This window comes from Molossus molossus, unplaced genomic scaffold, assembly GCF_014108415.1.
Source record: "Molossus molossus isolate mMolMol1 unplaced genomic scaffold, mMolMol1.p scaffold_m16_p_10, whole genome shotgun sequence".
Lineage (NCBI taxonomy): Eukaryota > Metazoa > Chordata > Mammalia > Chiroptera > Molossidae > Molossus > Molossus molossus.
The window spans coordinates 12,125,539-12,145,937 of record NW_023425345.1 but is presented as its reverse complement, the minus strand read 5'-3'; the positions used below and the strand labels follow the sequence as shown (position 1 = coordinate 12,145,937).

Sequence of the window (20,399 nt, the reverse complement as noted above, 5' to 3'; positions counted from 1 at the left end):
TGATGGATAGTGGTTGATAAAACATTTAAAATAAAAAGTCTGGAGGCAGTAGGGCCTTGAAGAAGAATAAAAACAAAGCAGAGGAGGGGCAACTAGGAAGAGAAGATAGGCTGTGTTAGATACTGTGGTCAGGGAAGGCCTCTCCGGAGAGCTGATCAGAGACCAGAAGGCAGACGAGCGTAGTCATATTGGTATCAGGGAAGAGAGTTCCAGGTTGACGAACTGCGAGTGCAAAGGCCCTGAGGCCCACGCTTGGCATTTTTGAGGAACAGCCAGGATAACCGGTATGGCTGGAGGAGGAGTTAAAGGCAGGTAGGGGCTAGGTCATGTGGGGCCTCCTAGGCCATGGAAAGGACTTTGGATTTTGTTTTAAGATGGTGGGAGGGATTTGGACTAGAGAGGATGTTGTGATCTGATTCACATTTTTAGATTATTGTGGTGTCTGATAGAAAATGGAGTAGGGAGGCCAAGGTGTCAGCAGGGAGGCCAGTTAAGAGGTTTTTTTCCTACCCCAGGGGAGGTGAGGGGAGCTTGGACCAGGGTGTAAGGGCAAAGGTGTGCTGATGGGCGGTGTATAGCGATGAAGGAGAGGAAGTCCAGAATGACTCCTGGGTGTCGGGTCTGCACAGCTAGGTACACAGTAGTGGTGGCATTTACTACAGTAGGAACCCTGGGGAGAGACATTTTAGGGGTGAAAGTCATGAGTTCTCTTTATCGGTATTTAATGTATTCAGTTCATAAACCTCAAATTGAGCACTCTTATCTTGGACTTGATTCTTGCAAGATATCTAAGTCAGGGAATTTAAAATATGTTTTTATTGGTTTCTTTTTTTTTTTTTTTTGAGAGAGAGAGAAGAAAGGAGAGAGAGATAGAAACATTGATGTGAAGAGAGAAACATCGATTGGCTGTTCCTGCACGACCCCCACTGGGGACAGAGCCCGCAACCCGGGCATGTTCCCGGACTGGGAGTCCAACAGGAATCTCTCCGTCCGCGAGAGGATGCTCAGTCCACTGAGCCACACCAGTGGGGTGAAGTCAGGGGTTTTAAACCATGTATCATGACCCACCGGTGGGTTGTAAAATCAATTTAATTAATTGTGACTAGTATTTAAAAAACAGAAAATATCAGTATCAGTCCATCACATGTAGTAAGGATAAGAACTGTTTTGGATTGATATGTATATTTATGTGTAAACTGGGTGCAAAGGAGAAAGGGACCCTCTTTCTAGCCTCAGCTCTACTTCTCACTAGCTGTGTGACCTTGACTAAATCACTGAAGTTCGTGGATGTCCATGTCTCCACCTATAATCTGGGGCTGGGAACGAAGTGCTTTCCTTAACGTTGAATGCCCGGCACCTCCCCTTCCCTCTCCTCTACCTTTCCATGCGCTCTCGGGGCGGGGGGGACTGCAAACCCCACTGGCTAGAAATATCATTTTTAAGTTTTGCATCCTGCCATTTCTCTTGCTTATCAGAATCATTTCTCAGGGTACTTTTCTTCAATCATATCAGTTGTTCCTTGGTATCCATGGGGGATTGGTTCTAGGACCCCTCTAGATACCCAAATCCACAGATGCCCAAGCCCCTTGCATAAAACAGCACAAGACAATGCGTCTCATTTGCTTTGCTCATGTGAGAGTCGTTGGACCAGATTGTGTCTAAAGGCCCTGCTTGTCTGAGGCACACCAGATTCTGCCCGCACCTGTCTGATTGACAGCTGGCTTGCACCTGGGCAAGGACCCTGTGCTTTTTGGAAGCAGGCATGACCCTCTGCTCCGGGCATGTTTTTGCACGTGAGCCAGAATCTTCCCAAAGAGGAAGTGGGTTGACTGCAGAGACCACTGGTCTCGGTGAGTGTATTTGATGGCCCAGCCTTCTCCCGGCGGTGGCTGTTGTAACGCAGACAGTGTATCTTCAAAGCTGAGCATCAGAGCCCCCAGGGGCAGGTTTCTGTGACAGTAAATCACCTGGCTTTTAGATGAAGCTGTGTCTTTTCTCTTCCCAAGTCATACCAAGTACATGTATCTCAGATTTATACCCTGACCGTCATCTGCCAAAAGTTTAATTCGCTTTGGATCTGCCACCACCTCCCGGGCTGGGCATCAGGAGCTCTGAGGAGCTCGCGGGGCGGGGAGAGACGGGCCCAGGACTCAGCTGTAACAAGGTTCAGATTCTTCCCAAATGAAGTGAAAACCAAATCCCTCCGTATTCTTTAGTGGTTGCTTACAGGGGCTCCAATGAGGAGACATGGATCTGAAAATGGTTTTGAACGGCTCTGGATGTCCCTGGTCAGGGGGCTGAGCAGGAAGGAACAGGAAGGTGGGAAATGAAGTTTGATAATAGTGTCAGTGAAGGCTCCGGCTGAGCCTGTCCTGCCTCAGCGCGTGGGGCTCCTGAAGGTCCCCTGCAGCACAGTGCGCTGCACGTCTGTGAGGCACCGAAGGCCCTGGTTAGTCACAGAACACGGGCCACATGCAGGTCTGCCTCTCTGCTTGGCCTCTTCCGGGTCTGAACATCTCTAAGCTGTAACACGGCTCATTTCGGAGAAGTGGGGGAAAGTATGCAGGGTTTGGGTCCCGGTTCTACCTTCACAAGCTGTGTCATTAGGTATCTTCTTCAATCTGTCTGAGCCTCAGTTTCCATGTCTTTAAAATGGGCATGATGCCACCTAATTCCAGGTGATAGTGAGGAACAGAGGAGAAACACTAATAAAGACTAACGTTTGCCCTGGCCGGTTCGGCTCTGTGGTTAGAGCGTCGAGCCGCAGGCCGGAGAGTCCCAAGTTCGGTTCCCGCTGAGGGCACGTACCTCAGTTGCGGTTTGTCCCCAGCCCTGGTTGGGGTCATGTGGGTGGCAGCCACTCGATATGTCTCTCTCACATCGATGTTTCTCTCTCTCTCTTCCTCTCTCTCTCCCTCCCACTCTGTCTAATAAAAAAAAAAGGAAGAAAAAGACTAATGTTTATCAAGTGCTTGTAGAACTCATTTAAGGCACCTTGCAGTTCTACAAGAATGTATCATATTTGGGCTTTATGTTTTTATTTTTACTCCTTTAAAAAAAAAAGATTTTAAATTGGTTTTTAGAGAAAGAAGAAGGGTGAGTGAGAGAGAGAAACATCAATGTGAGAGCAGAACATTCACTGGCTGCCCCCCGCATGCCCCGCACCAGGGATAGAGCCCGACCCGGGCACGGGCACTGACTGAGAATTGAACCGGCGACCTTTCAGTGCACCGGACGACACAGCAAATAACTGAGCCACACCGGCCAGGGCTTAACTCCTTCGACCAAGAAGGCTGTTGGAATAATTTTGAGGAAGTCTGTTAGGAAAGAACATGCCCACTCTTTGTCCTTTTGCTGCAAACAAGTCGTTAGACCTGATACCCTTTAGCAGGAAAAATATCTTTAGTTAAACCCTCAGGTCATTTGACCTCTTGTTTTATTTTCATTCATTTGACACAAACGTGCCGAGTCCCTACGATGCGCTGAGCACTGAGTTAGGCAGAGGACAGGCAGAGAGGGGCCGAGACAGGCGTGGGACTTGGCTGCCAGGGATGAGAGCCGGAAGGATGAGTCCGCCTGGGGGAGGCTGGTCCTGCTGTCCCTGCTCCTCCTGGGGGCCTTGGCCACTCTGTCTCCTCACTGGCCCAGGTGTCAACGTTGGTTTGTTGTTTTCAATGTGCAGAAGGACTTGTATTTAGTGTTCATCATTCATTCAAATCTGACGTTTCTCACATCGACTCCAGAAAAAAACCCCAAACCCCAGATATCTAGTAATGAGAGCACTTAGCTCAGTTTATCCCCCAGAAAAGCGAAGGGCTTAGTGCAGTGGTTCTCAACCCTCCTAATGCCGTGACCCTTTAATACAGCTCCTCATGTTGTGCTGACCCCCAATCATCAAATTATTTTCGTTGCTACTTCATAACTGTAATTTTGCTACTGTTATGTCTCAGGCGACCCCTGTGAAAGGGTCGTTCGACCCCCAAAGGGGTCGCGACCCACAGGTTAGAGGAAAATTTTAGCAAACCTCTTCCGAGACAGTAAAAACTAAAGCTTACTCCTTTGCTGCCGTGTGCAGTTGCATCACGCCGCATCCCTGTGGCAGGAGATGCTTTTGCGTGGGGCTGCTGACCGTCCATGGACATGTTCTCTGTTGGTCTGGACACGCGTTTTCTCCTCTGCAAACGAGCGGCCGCGGCCAGGTGCGGGATAAGGACCCCCGGACTCCAGACATGAGTTCCGATTCTTTCCTCTTTGCTGGGCAGGAGCAAACAAGCAAAGCTAAAACCTGGGCCTGTCCGGACCTGAGACTATGTCACACACTGGCTTCAAAGCACCTCGGATTTCTTAAGACCAAAGTAAATCTTCCAGAGGTACCGAGTCCTGAGTATTTAAACATTTTTCTTAACGTGCCTATTGATGAGGACTTGTTTACCTCTCGGCTTTATGAGAACTCCATGGACTGGCCCCTTCTGTGCCAGTTGTGCTGTGAAGGACCCTTGGAGCTTCCTGACTCCCTCCTGCCTCCCCCCCCCTGCTCATTCTCCTCTTTCCTGTGGTTCTGACTGTTCCTTCCAGAGGCTGAGCCAAAGCAGTAAATTCAGGTTCTAGGTATAGTGACCAAAGCAGGATGCTGAACTCAGAAGATAACAGTGATCGCTGGAAAAAAGGTCGTGTGTGCCATCAGGGAGAGGGTGGGGTTCTTCCTGCTCCAAGACCTTCGAACCCTGGTCCCCTCCAGCGGAGTCCTGGGGGACGGGGACAAGAGGGTTTGTTCCGAGAATGCCCCCATGGCCCGGGCTCCCCAGAGCTAGAGGCCACCAGCTCTGCTTTCTAAAAGGCTTTTTTGGGGAAGGGGTGTCCCCTTATTTATTATTATTATTCGAGGGCATTTTTCCATAGGAAAAACCTTGCCATTCCGACCAGGATGTGGTCCTTCGGCCTTTGGTCGTGGACTGTGAGCTGGGGAGAAGTGGGTGGGCCTCCGCTCCTCTCTCCCTCCCTCCCGCCCTCCTCCTGGCTGCCACCCGTCCTCTGCCCCCTCCCGCCTTGCCCCTCACACTAACCCGAGGTTATCCAGGGAGACAGCCCCTGCTCTGTGCTTGTACATGAGGAATCTCGAGTTGGAAGGGGCTCGGAGATCACCTGGTTTTACCTCTGCATCCGACCAAGGACGCTGAGGCCCAGGGAGACCTCGTTCACGCTGAGGCTCCTGGTTTCACCACAGAGCCAGGGCGGGACCCAGGCCTGTGGTGTTTCCCATGGACAGTTTTGAGTGCCATGTATCAGGCTACTTTGCATTTTCACTTAATTCCCACAGCCACCCTGCGATCTAGGCATTATTAATGTATTTTATAGTCAAGTTTCAGCGATTAGGACATTGACCCCCCCGTCTCGAGATGAGTTAACAGTGAAACCAGAATTTGGATCCGGTGCTGGTTAACTTCAGCTCCCAAATCTTCTCATTCCAAAGGGCGCCGCCAGGTGACCACCTTCTCCCAGTTCTGCCTGAGACATTCCTGGTTTCAGCACTGAGAGTCCCCAGTCCTGGGAATGTTCTCGGGGCCAGGCAAGCCAGGGTTGGGGAGAACTGTGAGTGCCTTTCAGGGCAGGCCAGGCTGTGGGTCCCGCAGCCCCAAAGCAGGACAGCCTGTCCCCTCAGAGGAAGCTGGGTATTGCTCACCCTTCTTATAGCCTGTGAGGTTGACGCAGACACTGTCCCATCCCAATGTCCTTGGACAGATGGGCTGGACCGTGCGGACAGCACGCATCTGTGCATTTGGAGAACACATCTCCGCAGTTACACTGCTGCTCCAGACTCTCAGAGTGGGAAGAGGAGATCGTGCCCGGGCTGTTAGCCACTCAGGAGACTTGGAAACGTCTGAAGTCAGCCGGGTGTTCGTGCTGTTTTACCAGTGAAAGGGGCGGAGGCCCATTTGGACCTGGGTGATTCAGTGCAGAAGGCTCCATGCTGCGTGTTGAGGGAAGTGAGAACACTGGTTTTTGTGGTGGGATCGCTAAAAGCATCTTTAAGACCCCTGGTTCTAGAAACAGATAGGCCTCGGTTTGAATTTGCTGCTTGCCCTGCCACTTACTAGCTGTGCAATTTGGGCAAGTTACTTAACCTCTCTGGACTTCTGTTTCCTCAACTGTGCTCAAATGGATACAACCATCACCAAGGGTGGGGAGGAGGGCAGAGGGGAAATAAAAAAATGAAGCATCAAAAAGATAAATAAAGTGAGAATAAAGGCTATTATTCGTCATTTCTAACACAGGATTTTTATGAGAATTAAATGAAGCAGTGTGAAAAAAAAGGCTTAGCATTGAGTCAAGCATCTCAGGCACATGGTAAATTCTCAATAAATGTGTAGTTCTCATGATTATTATTATTAACTATTGCTGTATTTTATAAGGCCCGAGTTCCTGCCCTCGGAATTCCAAATTCTTTGAAATTCTTTCTTTGGTTTTATGAAATGCAACAAAGGCAAGTTCCCAGCAGGGTCCCAGCATTTCAGATTTATGTGTTTAGACCTAAATTAGCGACCGGGCAGCAAGCTCCCTTCTGCCCTGGCAGTCCTGGCGGGGTCACAGGGAATGAGTGGGCTGCACCCCGAGTCTCGGGCTGACGTTCCCTCAACCGCTCTCGGCTCCCTGGGAGTGCAGCACCCACTTAAAATCTACGTGCTCGTCCCCACAGTGAAACACACACGAGGGCCTTATTTTAATTTCAGCTTCATCTACGTGTTTGGAACAGGCAGAGCTGTTCCTGGTTCCAAGAAATCGCACCGCACATTGAGCCAATTAGAGTCTTCCAGAACGGTCTTGGATTTCATTGACTTGAGTTTCGAAAGGAGAAAACAAGTGTTGTTGCTAAATAAAACTCGTGGTGGTGGGTGGACAGCAGAAGGCCATTGCTAAGTGTCCTCAGGGATTCCTTTCTTAGGGCTTTCAATCCTCAGACCTTTTTTTAAAGAAAATTTTTAATATTAAATTAAATTTTTATTTATTTTTTATTCTTACCCGAGGACATTTTTCCATGTTTTATAGAGTGGGAGGGAGAGAGAGAGAAACATCCACGTAAAAGGGACACATCGAGTGGCTGCCACCCACACAACCCAACCAGGGCCGGGGACAAAGTGCAACCGAGGTACATGCCCTTAGCGGGAACCGAACCCGGGTCTCTCTGGACCGCAGGCCAATGCTCTTAACCGCTAAGCCAGACCGGCCAGGGCATCAGACCTTTCTTTTCAAAGGAAAAAATAACAGCAGCCTGATGCTACCGGAAGTTTCCTCCATAGAGCAGAAAACAAGCCACCCGATGTGTGTAAAGGAAGCTTTAAATCCTGATTATTCGTAAACCTCCTTGGGTACCTACTGTGTGCCAAGCACCAGAGAAACATGAATAAGATGGAAAGGATCTGTACCCCCCATACCTAGCGCCTAGCATACAGTAGGTGCTCGATAAGAATTTGTCGAAGAAGTAAGTGAATGAGTGTGATAACTGTTAGCTAATAGTTTGGCCATCATATCGCATCATTTTGATGAATCCTATAACACTGGATTACATGTAAGCCACTTGTCTTAGAAGTGGCCAGCCAACCAGGTCTTGTGCCAGGAGGAAACTACTGAGCTGTGTGGTGGATCGGGCACTGGATGTTTGCCCAACGTGGCATCTGGGAGCAAGGGCTGCCTGTGTTAGGATCCTGCCTTCACCTCTTACTAGCCTCAAGACCGAGGCACGCTACCCAAGTGCCTCAGTATTCCCATCTGTGAAGTGGGGACAGTAGCGGTACCCACCCCACAGGACTGTTGTGCCGATTAAATGCGTGAACTTCTTGGTGCACCCTGAGCGCTCTCTAAGCGTCAGTGCCACCGTCTGTGTGTATTGGTTGCTCAACCTCCTCTGACGCCACTTTTCCTAAGACACACACAGGGTCAGTACACTCAGACTTAACTGCGTCATCGACAGCTCGTCTTTGTCTCCCAGGCCCGCAGTAGCTTATCATTGCTGCCGTTGGCTATGAAGAGTCAGGCTTGAGACTCAGCTTGGCAACTTTCCACCCATGTGGCCTTGACCTTGGTCAAGTTCCTGAAGGTAGGGGGGCTCAGCGAGGTGATCTATGAAATGCAGGTACTTCCGTCACTGTGTGAAGGGTCACGCTTCACCAAGTGCCTGCACACAGTGAACACTCCATAAATGGTGGGATTGTTATCATTCCCATAAAAAGCACACAGGCCCCTTTGGCCTTTGTGGCCGGGAGTGCCCACACTGGTTCACACGGCGCCCAGAGAAGTCACGGGCAGGGCTGCAGGAGCCGCTGAGGGCCGACAGCCTTGGGAAAGGACCCGTGTTGCAGGCCCCACATGGTCAAAGCATTTTAAAGGCCTTGTATTTGAAAAATAAACCAATTAAATAATACTGCCCCCCATAAAAGCTGACTTTTAATGGATTGCACGGTGGGGTTCTCTCCGTGGCGGTCCCGCAGCCACAGGTCTCGGGGAGCCTGTCTGCCGCCATGGGGGGAGTTTAATCTTGCATGGCGTGGGCATAATTTTACAAGCTTTGTGGCTGTTTTTCCTCCCCCAAAGTGTTGCTCTGTCCTTGCGCACCAAGGGCAACTCGCGTGCATTTAACAGTTTACCTCGTTTTTGGTGGAAATGAAAAATGAAGTAATAAATTAAAGAAAAACACAACGTGGATTTTTCCCCTCTTCCCGAGGCAACCGTGGAAGAACAAAGGACCAGTGTTTCCCTGATCGGTCTAATCAGATTCGAATGGCTTTTATGGTGGACAGTCGCCTGAAGGTTGCGTCCTGCCCAGAGAGGGCTGCAGGCCATGGGCCGTATGTTGGGGCTCACGCTGCTGTCCCCAGGAATACTAGGGGCCGTTCTCTAGGGCAGGGGCCAGCCAACTGCAGCCTGGGGGCCACATGCTCCCATTGCTCGTTTTTGTGAAATGGTTAAAAAAAAAAAGTCCTGACACATGAAAATTCGATGGACTTCTGAGTTCGGTGTCCATCACTGACGTGTTGGCACCCGCCACGCCCATTCATTTCTGTATCGTCTGTGCGGCCGAGTTGAGAAGTGACGGCAGAGACCGCATGCAAAGCTGAAACCCAGTCCGGCCCTCCGTAGAGAAGTTGGCTGGCCCGGCTCCAGGAAGTCAAGGGGGAGAGTGAAGACGCAGCTTCGAGTGTCCTGGGATTGATGACTTGCTGTCAGGGTTTCCATGTGGCTCAGAGGGACACGTCTAAGGAGAACTGCATGAGAAGGAGTGGGTTTACCTGGAAACCTTCCAGAAGTAATCGGCTGCTTGCGGAGGTGACTTGCGTCACCTTTCAGACCTCAGCTGGTCTGCGTGGCATACCTGGCAGAGGATCCGAGCCCGACTTGTGGTCTGGTAACTTCTCATCAGCTCACTTGATGGCTCAAGAATAGAGAAGTTCCCATCTTCCCTCCCAAGGGTGGGGGGAGTGATTTTGGTCATAAATTACATGCAGAATTAGTTTATAATCTCCAGTCGCTTCCGAAATTTCTAACACTGTTTTTGCTGCCACCCCGTTTAAGCACTCTGCATATAGTAGTAACTCATTTAATTCCCACAACTATCCCAGAGAGCCTTGTCCTTTGGGTGGGGAACTCAAGAAGTTAAAACTGTTATCGCTTGAGATTCATGGTGAATAATAGGCTTGGTAATTAGTGCAGGTAGAAAGCCATTGTTCCAGAGACTGGAATGTATGACTAGACCTGCCCTGGCTTCAGGAGACCGGAAAGCAATTCGACCTCTGTGCCCCAGGAGGACTCAAGCAGCCAAGACAGCGTCTGAGCCATTGAGCTCCAGGGAGAGGACGTCCCCCACCCAGGATGCAGATAAAGGGTCACAGTCAGCAGAGGAAGGAATGCTCAGAAAATCACCCCACTGCTGCTTTTATCTGATTCACCTTTTCCCCTGAATTCCAAGCCCTTATACTTTTCTTCTCCTTATAAAAAGGTTTGGCTTGAGATGAGGTAAGACAGTCTTTTAGGGTACATACCCCACTGTCTGCTCAGATCACCAGCCAGCTGCATTAAGCTAGTGCCCATGAAGATTCGATCCTTGTTTCTACTTCTTGGTTCTGTAATGCCGGGTAGCACGCACGCCACCTTTTCCGGTTTCAGTTTTCTCATTCCTGGTTTATAGATGAAGAAACAGAGGCACAGAAAGGTTAGGTATCTTGCCTAAGGTCACACAGCTGGCAAATGATAGAGCCGGGATCCAAGCGCAGGCTGTCTGTTCAGAGAATGTCCTGCTGTCCACTCTGCAGGGGGTGAAACTGTCGCTGCACAAGAAAATTGCCTCCTAATGAGAAGAGAGCTCTTGTTCGTTCATTCATTCATGCCTCCCTCCCATCAACAAACCATTATCTAGTGGGGGACTGTGTGTTAGACACTGTGAGGGGCTGCTTGGAGTGAGGGTGTTTGAGAATAAGAATGAAAAAAGAAAGGATCCTTTTCCATTTAGGAACCGTTCTCAGTGCCCTCCGCCCTGCTGGGTTCCTGAGCTCACTTAGTTCCCCTCTCTTGTTCATTCAAGGGCTGCCTCTGTCGGTCTAGATTCAGAACCATAAAGCCTCTTCCTTTCTGCATCCCGCTGATATCTTCATCGAAAAGAAACTATTTTAGCCCTGGCTGGGTTGGCTCAGCAGTTAGAGCGTCAGCACTCGTACCAAAGGGTCTTGGGTTTGAGTCCCGGCCAAGGGCAGGTACCTGGGTTTGAGGTTCAATCCTCAGCCCCAGTTGGGGCTCGTTTGGGAGGCAACCAATCTATGTGTCTCTTTCACATCGATGTTTCTCTTTCTCTTTCTTCCTCCCTTTCATTTTATCTAAAAATCAATGGAAAACATCTTCTGGGTGAGGATTAAGAAAAAAAAAAAGAACCTAGTTTATAATAGGCTTTGAGGAGCCTGGGACCCTGACTTATCCGGTGGGAAGAGCCCATAGAGGGAGTTGGGGGGCGCCACACTGTTCTGGGGATCAGCTGCCTTAGGGATCAGGAACAAGAGGTCGTAACTGACTGTTGAGGGAGAAGGCTGTGGAATTTTAGAAATGTCACCAAGTCTGGTGTTGGTACCACTCAGTGTCTTTTGTAAGTAGCTTCATGTCAGTGGTTTCGAGGTTTGTCTTGTTTTCTTAATATTTGCTGGGAAGAACTTTAGCATTATTTCTGCCCTTCTGGGTGTGGAGATAGATGCCTAAATGTTGGGGAGTGCGGAATGGCCCCCGCGCCATTAGGTAAAGGTGCAGCCTTGCTGGAAATCGGTTCTGTCTTCCTTCCCTCTGTTTCTTCTCCCCTCCCCTGTGCCCCTTCTCGCTCAGACAAGCGGCTGTCGCTCCGTTCTGACGCTCTTCCCTCTCTCTCCTCAGTCATGCGGAGGAACCCCTTCGGCGTGGACATCTGTTGCCGGAAGGGGTCTCGAAGCCCCCTGCAGGAGCTGTACAACCCGACACAGGTAAGCCTGGAAACTTCCCTGTTGTGTCCGCACATCGGTTTGAGGGGGGTTCGGGGTGTGGTGATGAAGAACTCCAAAACTCCGTTCTTTATGGGATTGAAACTTTCTTGCACTGCACCTTCAGTGGATGCTTTCTGGGTCACCGTCTCTCCCTATGACGGCTCTGAAATTCTGGCCAGCGGTCAGGATGAGAGAAACACCTGGCGGCAGCCTGGGGCGAGCCTTCAGGCCTGCCCAGGCTCTGAGGGCCCCAGGGTGCCCGCAGCGGGCCTCTGACAGCCAGAGCTGGCGAGCTGTGCAGTCTCCCCTTTGACGCCCCCGGAGGATGCTCACCTGGGGGCGAACTCGATTATCAAAGCCCAGTGATGCCCCCAGAGTTCCACCTCACTGCGCCATTTTGACAAGGTGCCCTTGCATGTGGTGACATTTTGCTAGGTGACTGTCATGGTATAAGTTGGACTTGATTACGAAAAGAGTCTCTCTGAGCAGAATAAGCTCCACGGAGGAGACGTGCCCCCGTGGAGACCTGGTGGCCGTGAGCCCTGTGAGGCCTGACATGGAGACACCAGGGCTGGTTCTTCTGTGGGGACAGTAATTAGCACTTGACTCCGAGAGCTGGTGAGAGAACAATTAGCGGCCCAGCCGCTGACCTTTGATCCCTGCTAAGAAAGGGAAAGAGATTTACTGCTTTGGCCATAGTCTCTGAGCTTTATTTTGTACGAAATTCTTAACTCAGTGTGTCTGTGGACCAAGTGCCTCGGCGGAGGACAGTATTGCTTGGTCCTCGAAGGCGCTGGGTCTCCAGAGGTCCTGAGCCTGAGAACTCCGACCCCACACCTCTCCCCTGTCTCTCACCTGCGCGTCCTTCTGGAGAAATGGCCTCCTGAGTCTGGTCATCGGGTGGCCTATCCAGGTTAATGCACTACCCTGCCTGCCCCTCCCCCCACCCCCGAGCCTGGTTGGCTGGGCCGGATCTGCCAGGTGCCTGCAGACACCAGGGCTTCCTTTCTGGGCTCTCTGTCCACTCAGCAGGGAACGCGCTATTTGGGTTTCGCCCGGTGCCAAATGACTTGATTATAACAGGCGAGTCTCCCAGTCCATTCTCACATTGTCCGGAGAAAGAGGCCGAACCGGCTTCAACAAAGGATAGGATTTCTGGTCGACCATGTTGAAAACGGCATGTGCTGCCGAGATGCAAACCGTTCCCGTCTCTAGAGTGCCATCCTGTTCTCAGATCACTTCCCCTCCAACACGAGCTGCCAAGGCACTACTGCTTGCCTGAGGAAATTTTATGGGCAACATGTGGTGTCTTGGGAAGAGCCCGTTTCTGAAGTAGACGCCCCTCTGGAGAGAAGTCCAGGGGCTGAGTCTGTGCTGTTCATGGTTGTGTCCCCAGCCCCAACGCAGGGCCTGGCTTATATAGTCGGCACCTCCAAATATCTGTGATTGAAAAATGAGAGTCCGGTTCAAATTCCTACCTCACTTCCAACTGGTGGTGCAACCTAGTGTGCACGATGAGTCGGTCCTCGGCGAGGGTCCGCCTTCCCATCTCTCCGGACTGTTGGGAGGATGGATCACTGCCGTGTCGGGGGCTGTGTGCACAGGATCCGTCGGTATCGTGGGCATGAGAATGGATTCCCTGTTGGAATCTTGACTTTAGAGTCAGACCAGGTTCAAAGAATAGTTTCCTCAGTTTTTAGCTGTGTGAATGTGGGCAAGACAACCCCTCTGAGGCTGCTCTCCTTCCTTTATAACGTGGTGCTGGCCCTGACGGTTTTGCTCAGTGGTTAGAGCGTCGGCCTGTGGTCCAGAGAGACCCGGGTTCGGTTCCCGCGAAGGGCGCGTACCTCGGTTGCAGTTTGTCCCCGGCCCTGGTTGGGTCGTGCAGGAGGCAGCCACTCCATGTGTCCCTTTCACGTCGACGTTTCTCTTTCCCTCTCTCTCTCCCTCCCACTCTATCTGAACAAAAAATGGAAAAAATGTCCTCTGGTGAGGATAAATAAATTTAAAAAAAGAATAAAATATAACATGGTGCTGAAGATGCCTACCTTGCAAGGTTGCATGAGAAGACGGGCCTTCCTTGGTGCTTCTTACGGAGTGTGTTCATTCCCAGATTCATGCCCCACTCACTCCTTTGTCTGCCATGAGGAGTGTCCCTGTGTGCAGCTCAGTGCCAGGTGCTGGGCACAAGGGGGGAGCGGTGTGTGTGTGGTTAGCCTCCCATGTCTGGTTCCTCTTGTTATGCCAGGTTGACATGAGTAAGTTGACTGGAGAGTCAACCCATTCAAAGGAGAGAGGGCCTTCCAGGGTAGAGGTCATCTTGTACCTCGGTGGTGTCATGAGTGTGGTCTGGGTGAGATGCTCATTTAGCAGCAGTAGCCTGGGACCTGGGAGGGAAGATGGGCTGGAGAGGCAGCTCTGGGAGCCATTTGTGATCCCGTAGGTGGGTGAGTCACCGCCCTCCAGCGAGAATGTCATGGGCGAGCTGTCTGGCCCCTTTCGCTGGCAACCAGGAAAATGTCCCTGCAGGAAGATCTCCCTGTTTCCTCGGGATGTTGTCCCAGGATGTTTTTTCTTAGGCTGGTTTCCTTTACAAGCTGCAATTATGTTCCATTCCCACGCAAGTTGAGTCAATGGCGCTTCTTGGAGAAACTGCCTTGGTGATCCTCTGGGCTGCCGTGGTTGGGGCATTAAGGGGAGACAAGGGGGTAAGCATTCCTGCCGAGTTGCATTAAGTCTGTGTCCACAAGACACTTGCTACTTCGCACCGCATTGGGCTTGGTTGCGGGTCCTCATGTTTTCCCTCCAGCCAAGCTGTGGAAGCCGCTAAGCCTGGATTGATGTTATCACAGAGGCAGATGACAACCCCTGTAATTGCTAGACACCAAACTGCTCCTGGAGATCCATGCCCCCTTTGATGCTGACTGGTTATTTGCGTTTGATATATGGTGATGAAAACAGGAGCCATGTATTTCAGATGATAAGAAACCAACATTACGCCGAGAAGGCACCATCTTGTTACTGTGTACTGATGCCTAGACCAGATGCTTATCAACATCTCATCAGATGCTTATAATAAGCCCCAAACTAGGTATTACCCCTCGTTTTACGCATGGGAGAATCGAGGCTCAGAAGGTCTTCCTACTTGCCCAAGGTCACACAGCTAGCAGGAAGCAGAGTAAAGACTCAAACCCAGAACAAACTACAGATGTGTTTCTCTCTCTGCCGTACTCACTGTCACCAGCAACGTTTTCTTGGCAGGAATCACTCCTTCTCCCCTCAAAATAAAAAATATCGCACCCAGATTTTCGTTGGATAAAGGCTCAAAACCTCCTTTGGCAAAATTGGCTGTAATCTGATTTTAGTGTCCAAGGTTTCTTATTTTAGTGCCTTGCAAACCTCTAACCATTAAAACAACAATCGGTTGAAAAAGTTTAGTTGATATTCTTAGAAAAACTGCACTCTGATGTCTTATAATTTTCCTGGTTCTCTGCTGCCTCCCTGGCCCCAAAATAAAACGTAATTGCCGATCCGATCAGCTGGCGTCAAGTCACTGAAAGTTCAGGAGTTTCCAACTGCATATTTGTGGGCCGAGCACATCTGTGGGCCACCCTGGCCCAGCGCAGCCTCTCGGGGCAGAGCTCCGATGTCAGCCATTAATAGGGCATAATTGCCCCTAAATGCCAGCGAGGGCGAGACAGCTTGTCCTTCTGCCTCGCCCACCTCCTGGTCCTCTCGTGGGTTCTCTGAAATCTTCACAGCATCACTCATGTGGTTCAGCCCTGCCCTGCCTGGTTCTTTCTTTAGCCTTTGTACTGGCTCTGTGATTACCATGTTCCGAGAAGACAGGCACATGGCCCCGGGGCTGAGCAAGTTCATGAGCACTGAGCCCGGAGACTGGCACGAGGTCCACTGGCCTGCGGGCGTTCCTAGGGGTCTCAGAGGACCAGTCAATATTTTAGTATGAAATAATAAAGTTGGACCCTTATTGGTCCATTCTTCAATGTGTTAAAGCAAATGTACTTCTCCATAAGGTAGGCCCTAGGAGGAAGGATGGAGAGAGAGAGAGAGGAGAGACGCAGGGACGAAAGAAAAAAGAGGGGGGGAAGGGACTATTCGTTGAATGTAGAGTACATATCAGTGATGATTCTAGGTGTTCTCCACACATATCTCATTGAACTTTCACAACAACCCGAAAAGGAAGGTATCCGATAACCCCATTTTTCAGAGAAGTAAACTGAGGCTCAGAAGGGCTGAGTTATTTGCTAGGATCACACAGCCCCTAAGGCTGGGTCTATCTGACCTGGAAGGATCGTAGGAAGGTGAGAGCTGATCACTTTATCTTTTCTGGGTAGAAAACAGTGCTCTCCCGAGGCCCTCTTCCCTGCATCTAAGCTGACACCTGTGCTCAGCATCGTTGCAAAGCTCTGAGAGCCAGCGGCAAGGCTCCGGGATGGTATGGCGCGCGCAGCGTTGCCCAGCAAACACTTGCAGATGGTGTTTGGCTTATTGAACCTGATGTTTGGGGAGGCCTTTGTCTGCCGGCTGGGGCCATGCTCAGCAGGAGTCACCCCCAAGAACTCTGCAGTGGGACAGCACACCTTGGTGACATTCAGAAGCCGAGGTCATTGATTCAGTTGAATGTTTTAAATTGATAAAAGTTGGACTCGTCCAGGGAGGGGCAGGGAACTCTCTTAGTCCCAACCCAAATCGTTTTCTCAGCAACACTTGCCAAAATGTGTTTCTCCTACAGGCATTTGTAGAATAAACAGAGGAAGAAGACAGGGGAGGAGAGGCACTTAGGTAATAGGATGTGGTAAGTGCTGTGAGGAGGTTATTGGATGATCAGGAGGAGGAGTTAACCCTTCAAGGTGCAGGGCACAGTGGGAGGCTTTAGAGAGATGGCATTTGAGCCAGGCCTCTGAAGACACGTGCGACTTCACCTGGCAGAGGACAGGAAGCAGCATCCAGAGGGAAGGAACAGCGGGAGCAAGAGCCCCAGTGGGGACAGTCCATGGCACGTTCAGAGAACGGTGAGGAGTTTGTGGCTGGAGTTGGGAGCTGGCTGGAGATGCGGCGGGAAAGGAGGTGGCATCTGGTGGGTACGGCTTGTCCGCCTTTCCGGAAGGTTTAGTCTTTGTCCGCTGTCAGGATTGGAGGTCCGGAGGAGCCCACAGGAGATGGTGTACAACTTATGAACCAACTTCTGCTTCTGACTCAGCCTCTTGTTACCTGTGGGGCTTCTCTAAGGCAGGTCGTGTCCCCTCGCCCCTGCAGTGTCCTCCTCTATACAATGAAGGGTTTGGACTAGACTGTGGTTCTCAATCTGCACATGAGGACCACTCAGGGAGCCTTGAACCAATGTCAGTGCCCAGGCCTCACCCAGAGATTCTGATTTTGTTGTTTGGTCTGGGATAGGACCAGATGTCAGTATTTTTCAAAGTTCCCTAGGAGATGCCCCGGAGACGGGACTGGAGCGTCTGAAAGGGCCCCTCCCCTTCTAAAAATATTTGATTCTTTGACGCTCACATAACCCTTCACCCATTACTTGAAAAGCAGCTCAAAGCACGTGCACCGAGCTTGCTCGTGATTGTTTCTGTGGTCTTCCTCTGGGGCCCCCAGGTCGGTTTTGTGCCTCCAGCCTCGTCCACGCGAGTGGGGATCATGTTCCCTCCTGTGCTCCCTGGAAGGTGTGTGGGTCAGTGCCCTGAGTGCTAGAGACTCGGTCAGTATTTTGTAGACAAACCCAAGGAGCCCACAGGCAGAGTGCTAGGAGGGGCCCTGCACAGGGACACTTGAGCCACTCCGCTCACGGTCCCTCAGAAGGAAGACCCAGACTTGTTCCTGCCAGGTGTCTGATGGGCACTTCTGAGGGATCGCGAGAAGGGAAGACGGGCTCTCTGCCTTTCTAACTGATGTTTGGGAAGAACGATGCTGAATGGTTGCATCCACTGGGGACGGCAAGAAAGAGCAGCCATTGTCCAGCCCCAACTCTGGGCAATTAATCCCTTCATTACCAACCACCTGGTAAATGACGAGTCTGTCTAATTATCTTGCTTTGACCCAACAGCTGTCTAGCAGCCGAAAAGGGATTAATTGATTTAGATGTGGACTGGCTCCTTCTGCAAAGATATTACTTACTGTCAGCCTAGCAGAACGGCAGCTGGCTGGCAAAGATGGAATATTACATTAACTTGATCTTACACACGGCACTTGGGAAAATGCTTCATTATTAATTGCAAATTACAATAGACGAGCAAAGCCCGTAGCAAAAAAGGAGGACAGTGAGTGGCCTCTTTCACCGTGGTCAGTCCAATACTCTTGAACGTGGGAAGCTGCCCTGGTTGGATGTCCAGTCAAGTCAGGACCGTTGGGGACTCTAGGGTCAGATGCAATTTGGGTCAGAGGGAAGGGTTGGATGCTTGAAGGAACTGGGGGATCTCAGCCCAGGTGTGTGACCTGGGGCGACTCCTTAACTTCCTGACCTTGGTTTCCTTACCTGTAAAACAGGAGTGAGATGCCAGTGTTGCAGGTTTGTGAGCACCTAGGATGGCACCAAGGGCAGAGTTGGTGCTCATCAGCAGCCATTAATGAGCTGAGTTGAATTCTGTAACTGGGACTTGTCTTAAGGGGTCTGGGCCAGGCTGCGCCCTGTACTGTGGCTCACTTTGCAGATGCGCACTTGGAATTTTGTTGAATAATAATAATAAGACATATGAGTTCCTCTTGCCTGGAAGCTAGGAGCTAGTCATCGGGAGCACTTCCTAAAGATGTTGATTTATGTTCTGTGTCTGGTAGACCCTGTTATTAGTATGCTTGATGCACTGATGTGTCAGGCCATGAGTACCTCTGTTTGCGTGCACATGTGTGCACTCAGCCCACAGCCTGGAACATGGGCAGACACAGCTGTGACGTTGTGTTTGCCACGCCCCCAGCACCTCGCTGAGTGCCTGAGGAATGGCTGTTAAATAAGCCCCCTCTCTGGGCCGTGCCAACGTGATGTCATCGCTGTCATCGACGGGTCCACGTGCATTCAGGCTGTCTTTGCAGGCAGTTGTTCTGTTTCTGGAAGCCTCCTTTGACCCAATGTATTCAAATCTGCGGAGGAGGCTCACAGCCCTAATGGGGTTTTTCTGTGTCAGTCTGTGTGAATATAACCTGGCATGTTTCAACAAGAGAAGGGCATTCGAGTGACAAAATGACCTGAGCAATTTCCAAATGGTAACACAGCTGTAAAATCTGCCATTTTCGGAAGTCATTTCCTAAATTACCCTCAATTATAAGAGGCCTCTACATAATTTGATATTTTGTGTGTGTGTAAATTACACAACTCAAGGAGCTTCTCAGCCAATTGGATTTAACCTTGTCGGCGTGGATAGATCGGAAACAAAGCCCTAGCTTGTTCTCGGGTTGTCTGTGGGAGAGCCCTGGGTGGGGGTGGGGAGGCATGTCAGCTCTTCCTGCTTCCTATCCCCCATCCCCTCACGGGGGCAAAGTTGGCCTGCAGATCTGGTGGGAAGAAGGGTTTTTACTCTGCCTTGACTATTTACTGTGCAGTCTGGGGTAAAGAGCTGAGCCCTTCCTAGAACTGAAAACCTTGTTTGTCAAGTAGAAATAAAATCGCAACAGTTCAGTTATTAAAGATTAAATTAGAAAATAGAGAGAGAGTTCCAGGCACATGGTGAGCTGCTCAGTAAATTACGATTTAAAAAAAAAAATTTAAATCAGATGAACCCTCCTTCAGGAAGCTCTCCCTGATTTTTTCCTCCTACAAGCTCAGGTGAAATGTCCTTCTAGAATGGTGCTGCCTACTCATAATATAATGTGACTCACACATGTACTTGGACATTTTGTAGCAGCCACATTTTAAGAAGTAAAAAGAAAACAGGTAAAAATTCATTTTAATAATGTTTTATTTAACCCAGTATATCTAAAATATGATCATTTCAACATGGAATCAACAAGAATTACTAAGACATTTTGCTAGCTTGTTTTCATACTTAGTCTTTGAATTCTGATGTGTATCTGACACAGCACATCTGAGTTTAGACTGGACACACGTCACATGCTCAGCAGCCACATATGACTACACGGGTCTGTAAAATGCCCCTTTGTCCCCACCCCGTGCTCATGTTCCCCTTGTTCCTGACACTTGTTCACGCTTTGACTTGAATTTACTAGGCTTTGCGCCCCTGGTGGGGGCGGGGTGTGTTGTGTCCTATTCATCTTGGGGCACCCAGAAGTGGGGCTCAGGAGGTGTTTGGGCAGCGAGTGCATCTCCTGTTCCAATGCCTTGGCGTGTGGAGGTTTGTGCTGAGGCCGTGACTAGGGCTTCGTGCCCCCTGCGGCGCTGAGGCAGCCACCCATGGAGGCATGAGGTTTCCTGGGGCCCAGTGAGGTCCCTGGGGTGAAGAGTAGGTCTCTGCTCCAGGCTGAGGTCTAACAGGGCCCCGAAAAACATCCTTCCTGAAGTTTCAATGCAAATACCATTGAAGGGCTGCCACTCGGAAAGGTGTCATCAGAATTTATCAGGTTCTTTCTGGAGACAGCGCAGGGCAGCAGTGGGGAGGTTGGAGAGAATAGTGCAGGGGGTCGGATGCTTGAAGGGACCGGACGGAAAGACGCAGAGCTGGAAAAGGAAGGCGGGGTGGACGCGGGGGAGGCTACTTAAGCCAGACTGCAGCCCCCAACACTTAGCCCACATTTGGCCATGTTTCCTCCCTCCCTCCCTCCTCTCGCCCTTCATCTCCTCCCTCTTTCTGTAGCGTGTGGCACCGGTAGGAACTCCCTCAATACACGCGGAATGACCGGGAGCTGAGTTTCCTTACACCCTCTGTCCCTCCCTACTATTGCAAAGGGCCACAGCCTGGGGCTTAAACAACAGAAATGGGTTCTCTCCGTCTGGAGGCTGGG

The 20,399-nt window shown here is 50.6% G+C and overlaps 1 protein-coding gene across 2 annotated transcripts in view; it reads left to right on the top strand.

Moving 5' to 3' along the window:
- Positions 1-20,399, top strand: part of CHST11 (carbohydrate sulfotransferase 11) — a 245,355-nt gene that overhangs the window by 109,305 nt on the left and 115,651 nt on the right. For both annotated transcript variants that reach the window (XM_036250760.1, XM_036250759.1), the window contains exon 2: positions 11,401-11,486. In XM_036250760.1, coding sequence (XP_036106653.1) covers positions 11,401-11,486 — 86 coding nt within the window. The remainder of the gene's footprint in view (positions 1-11,400; positions 11,487-20,399) is intronic.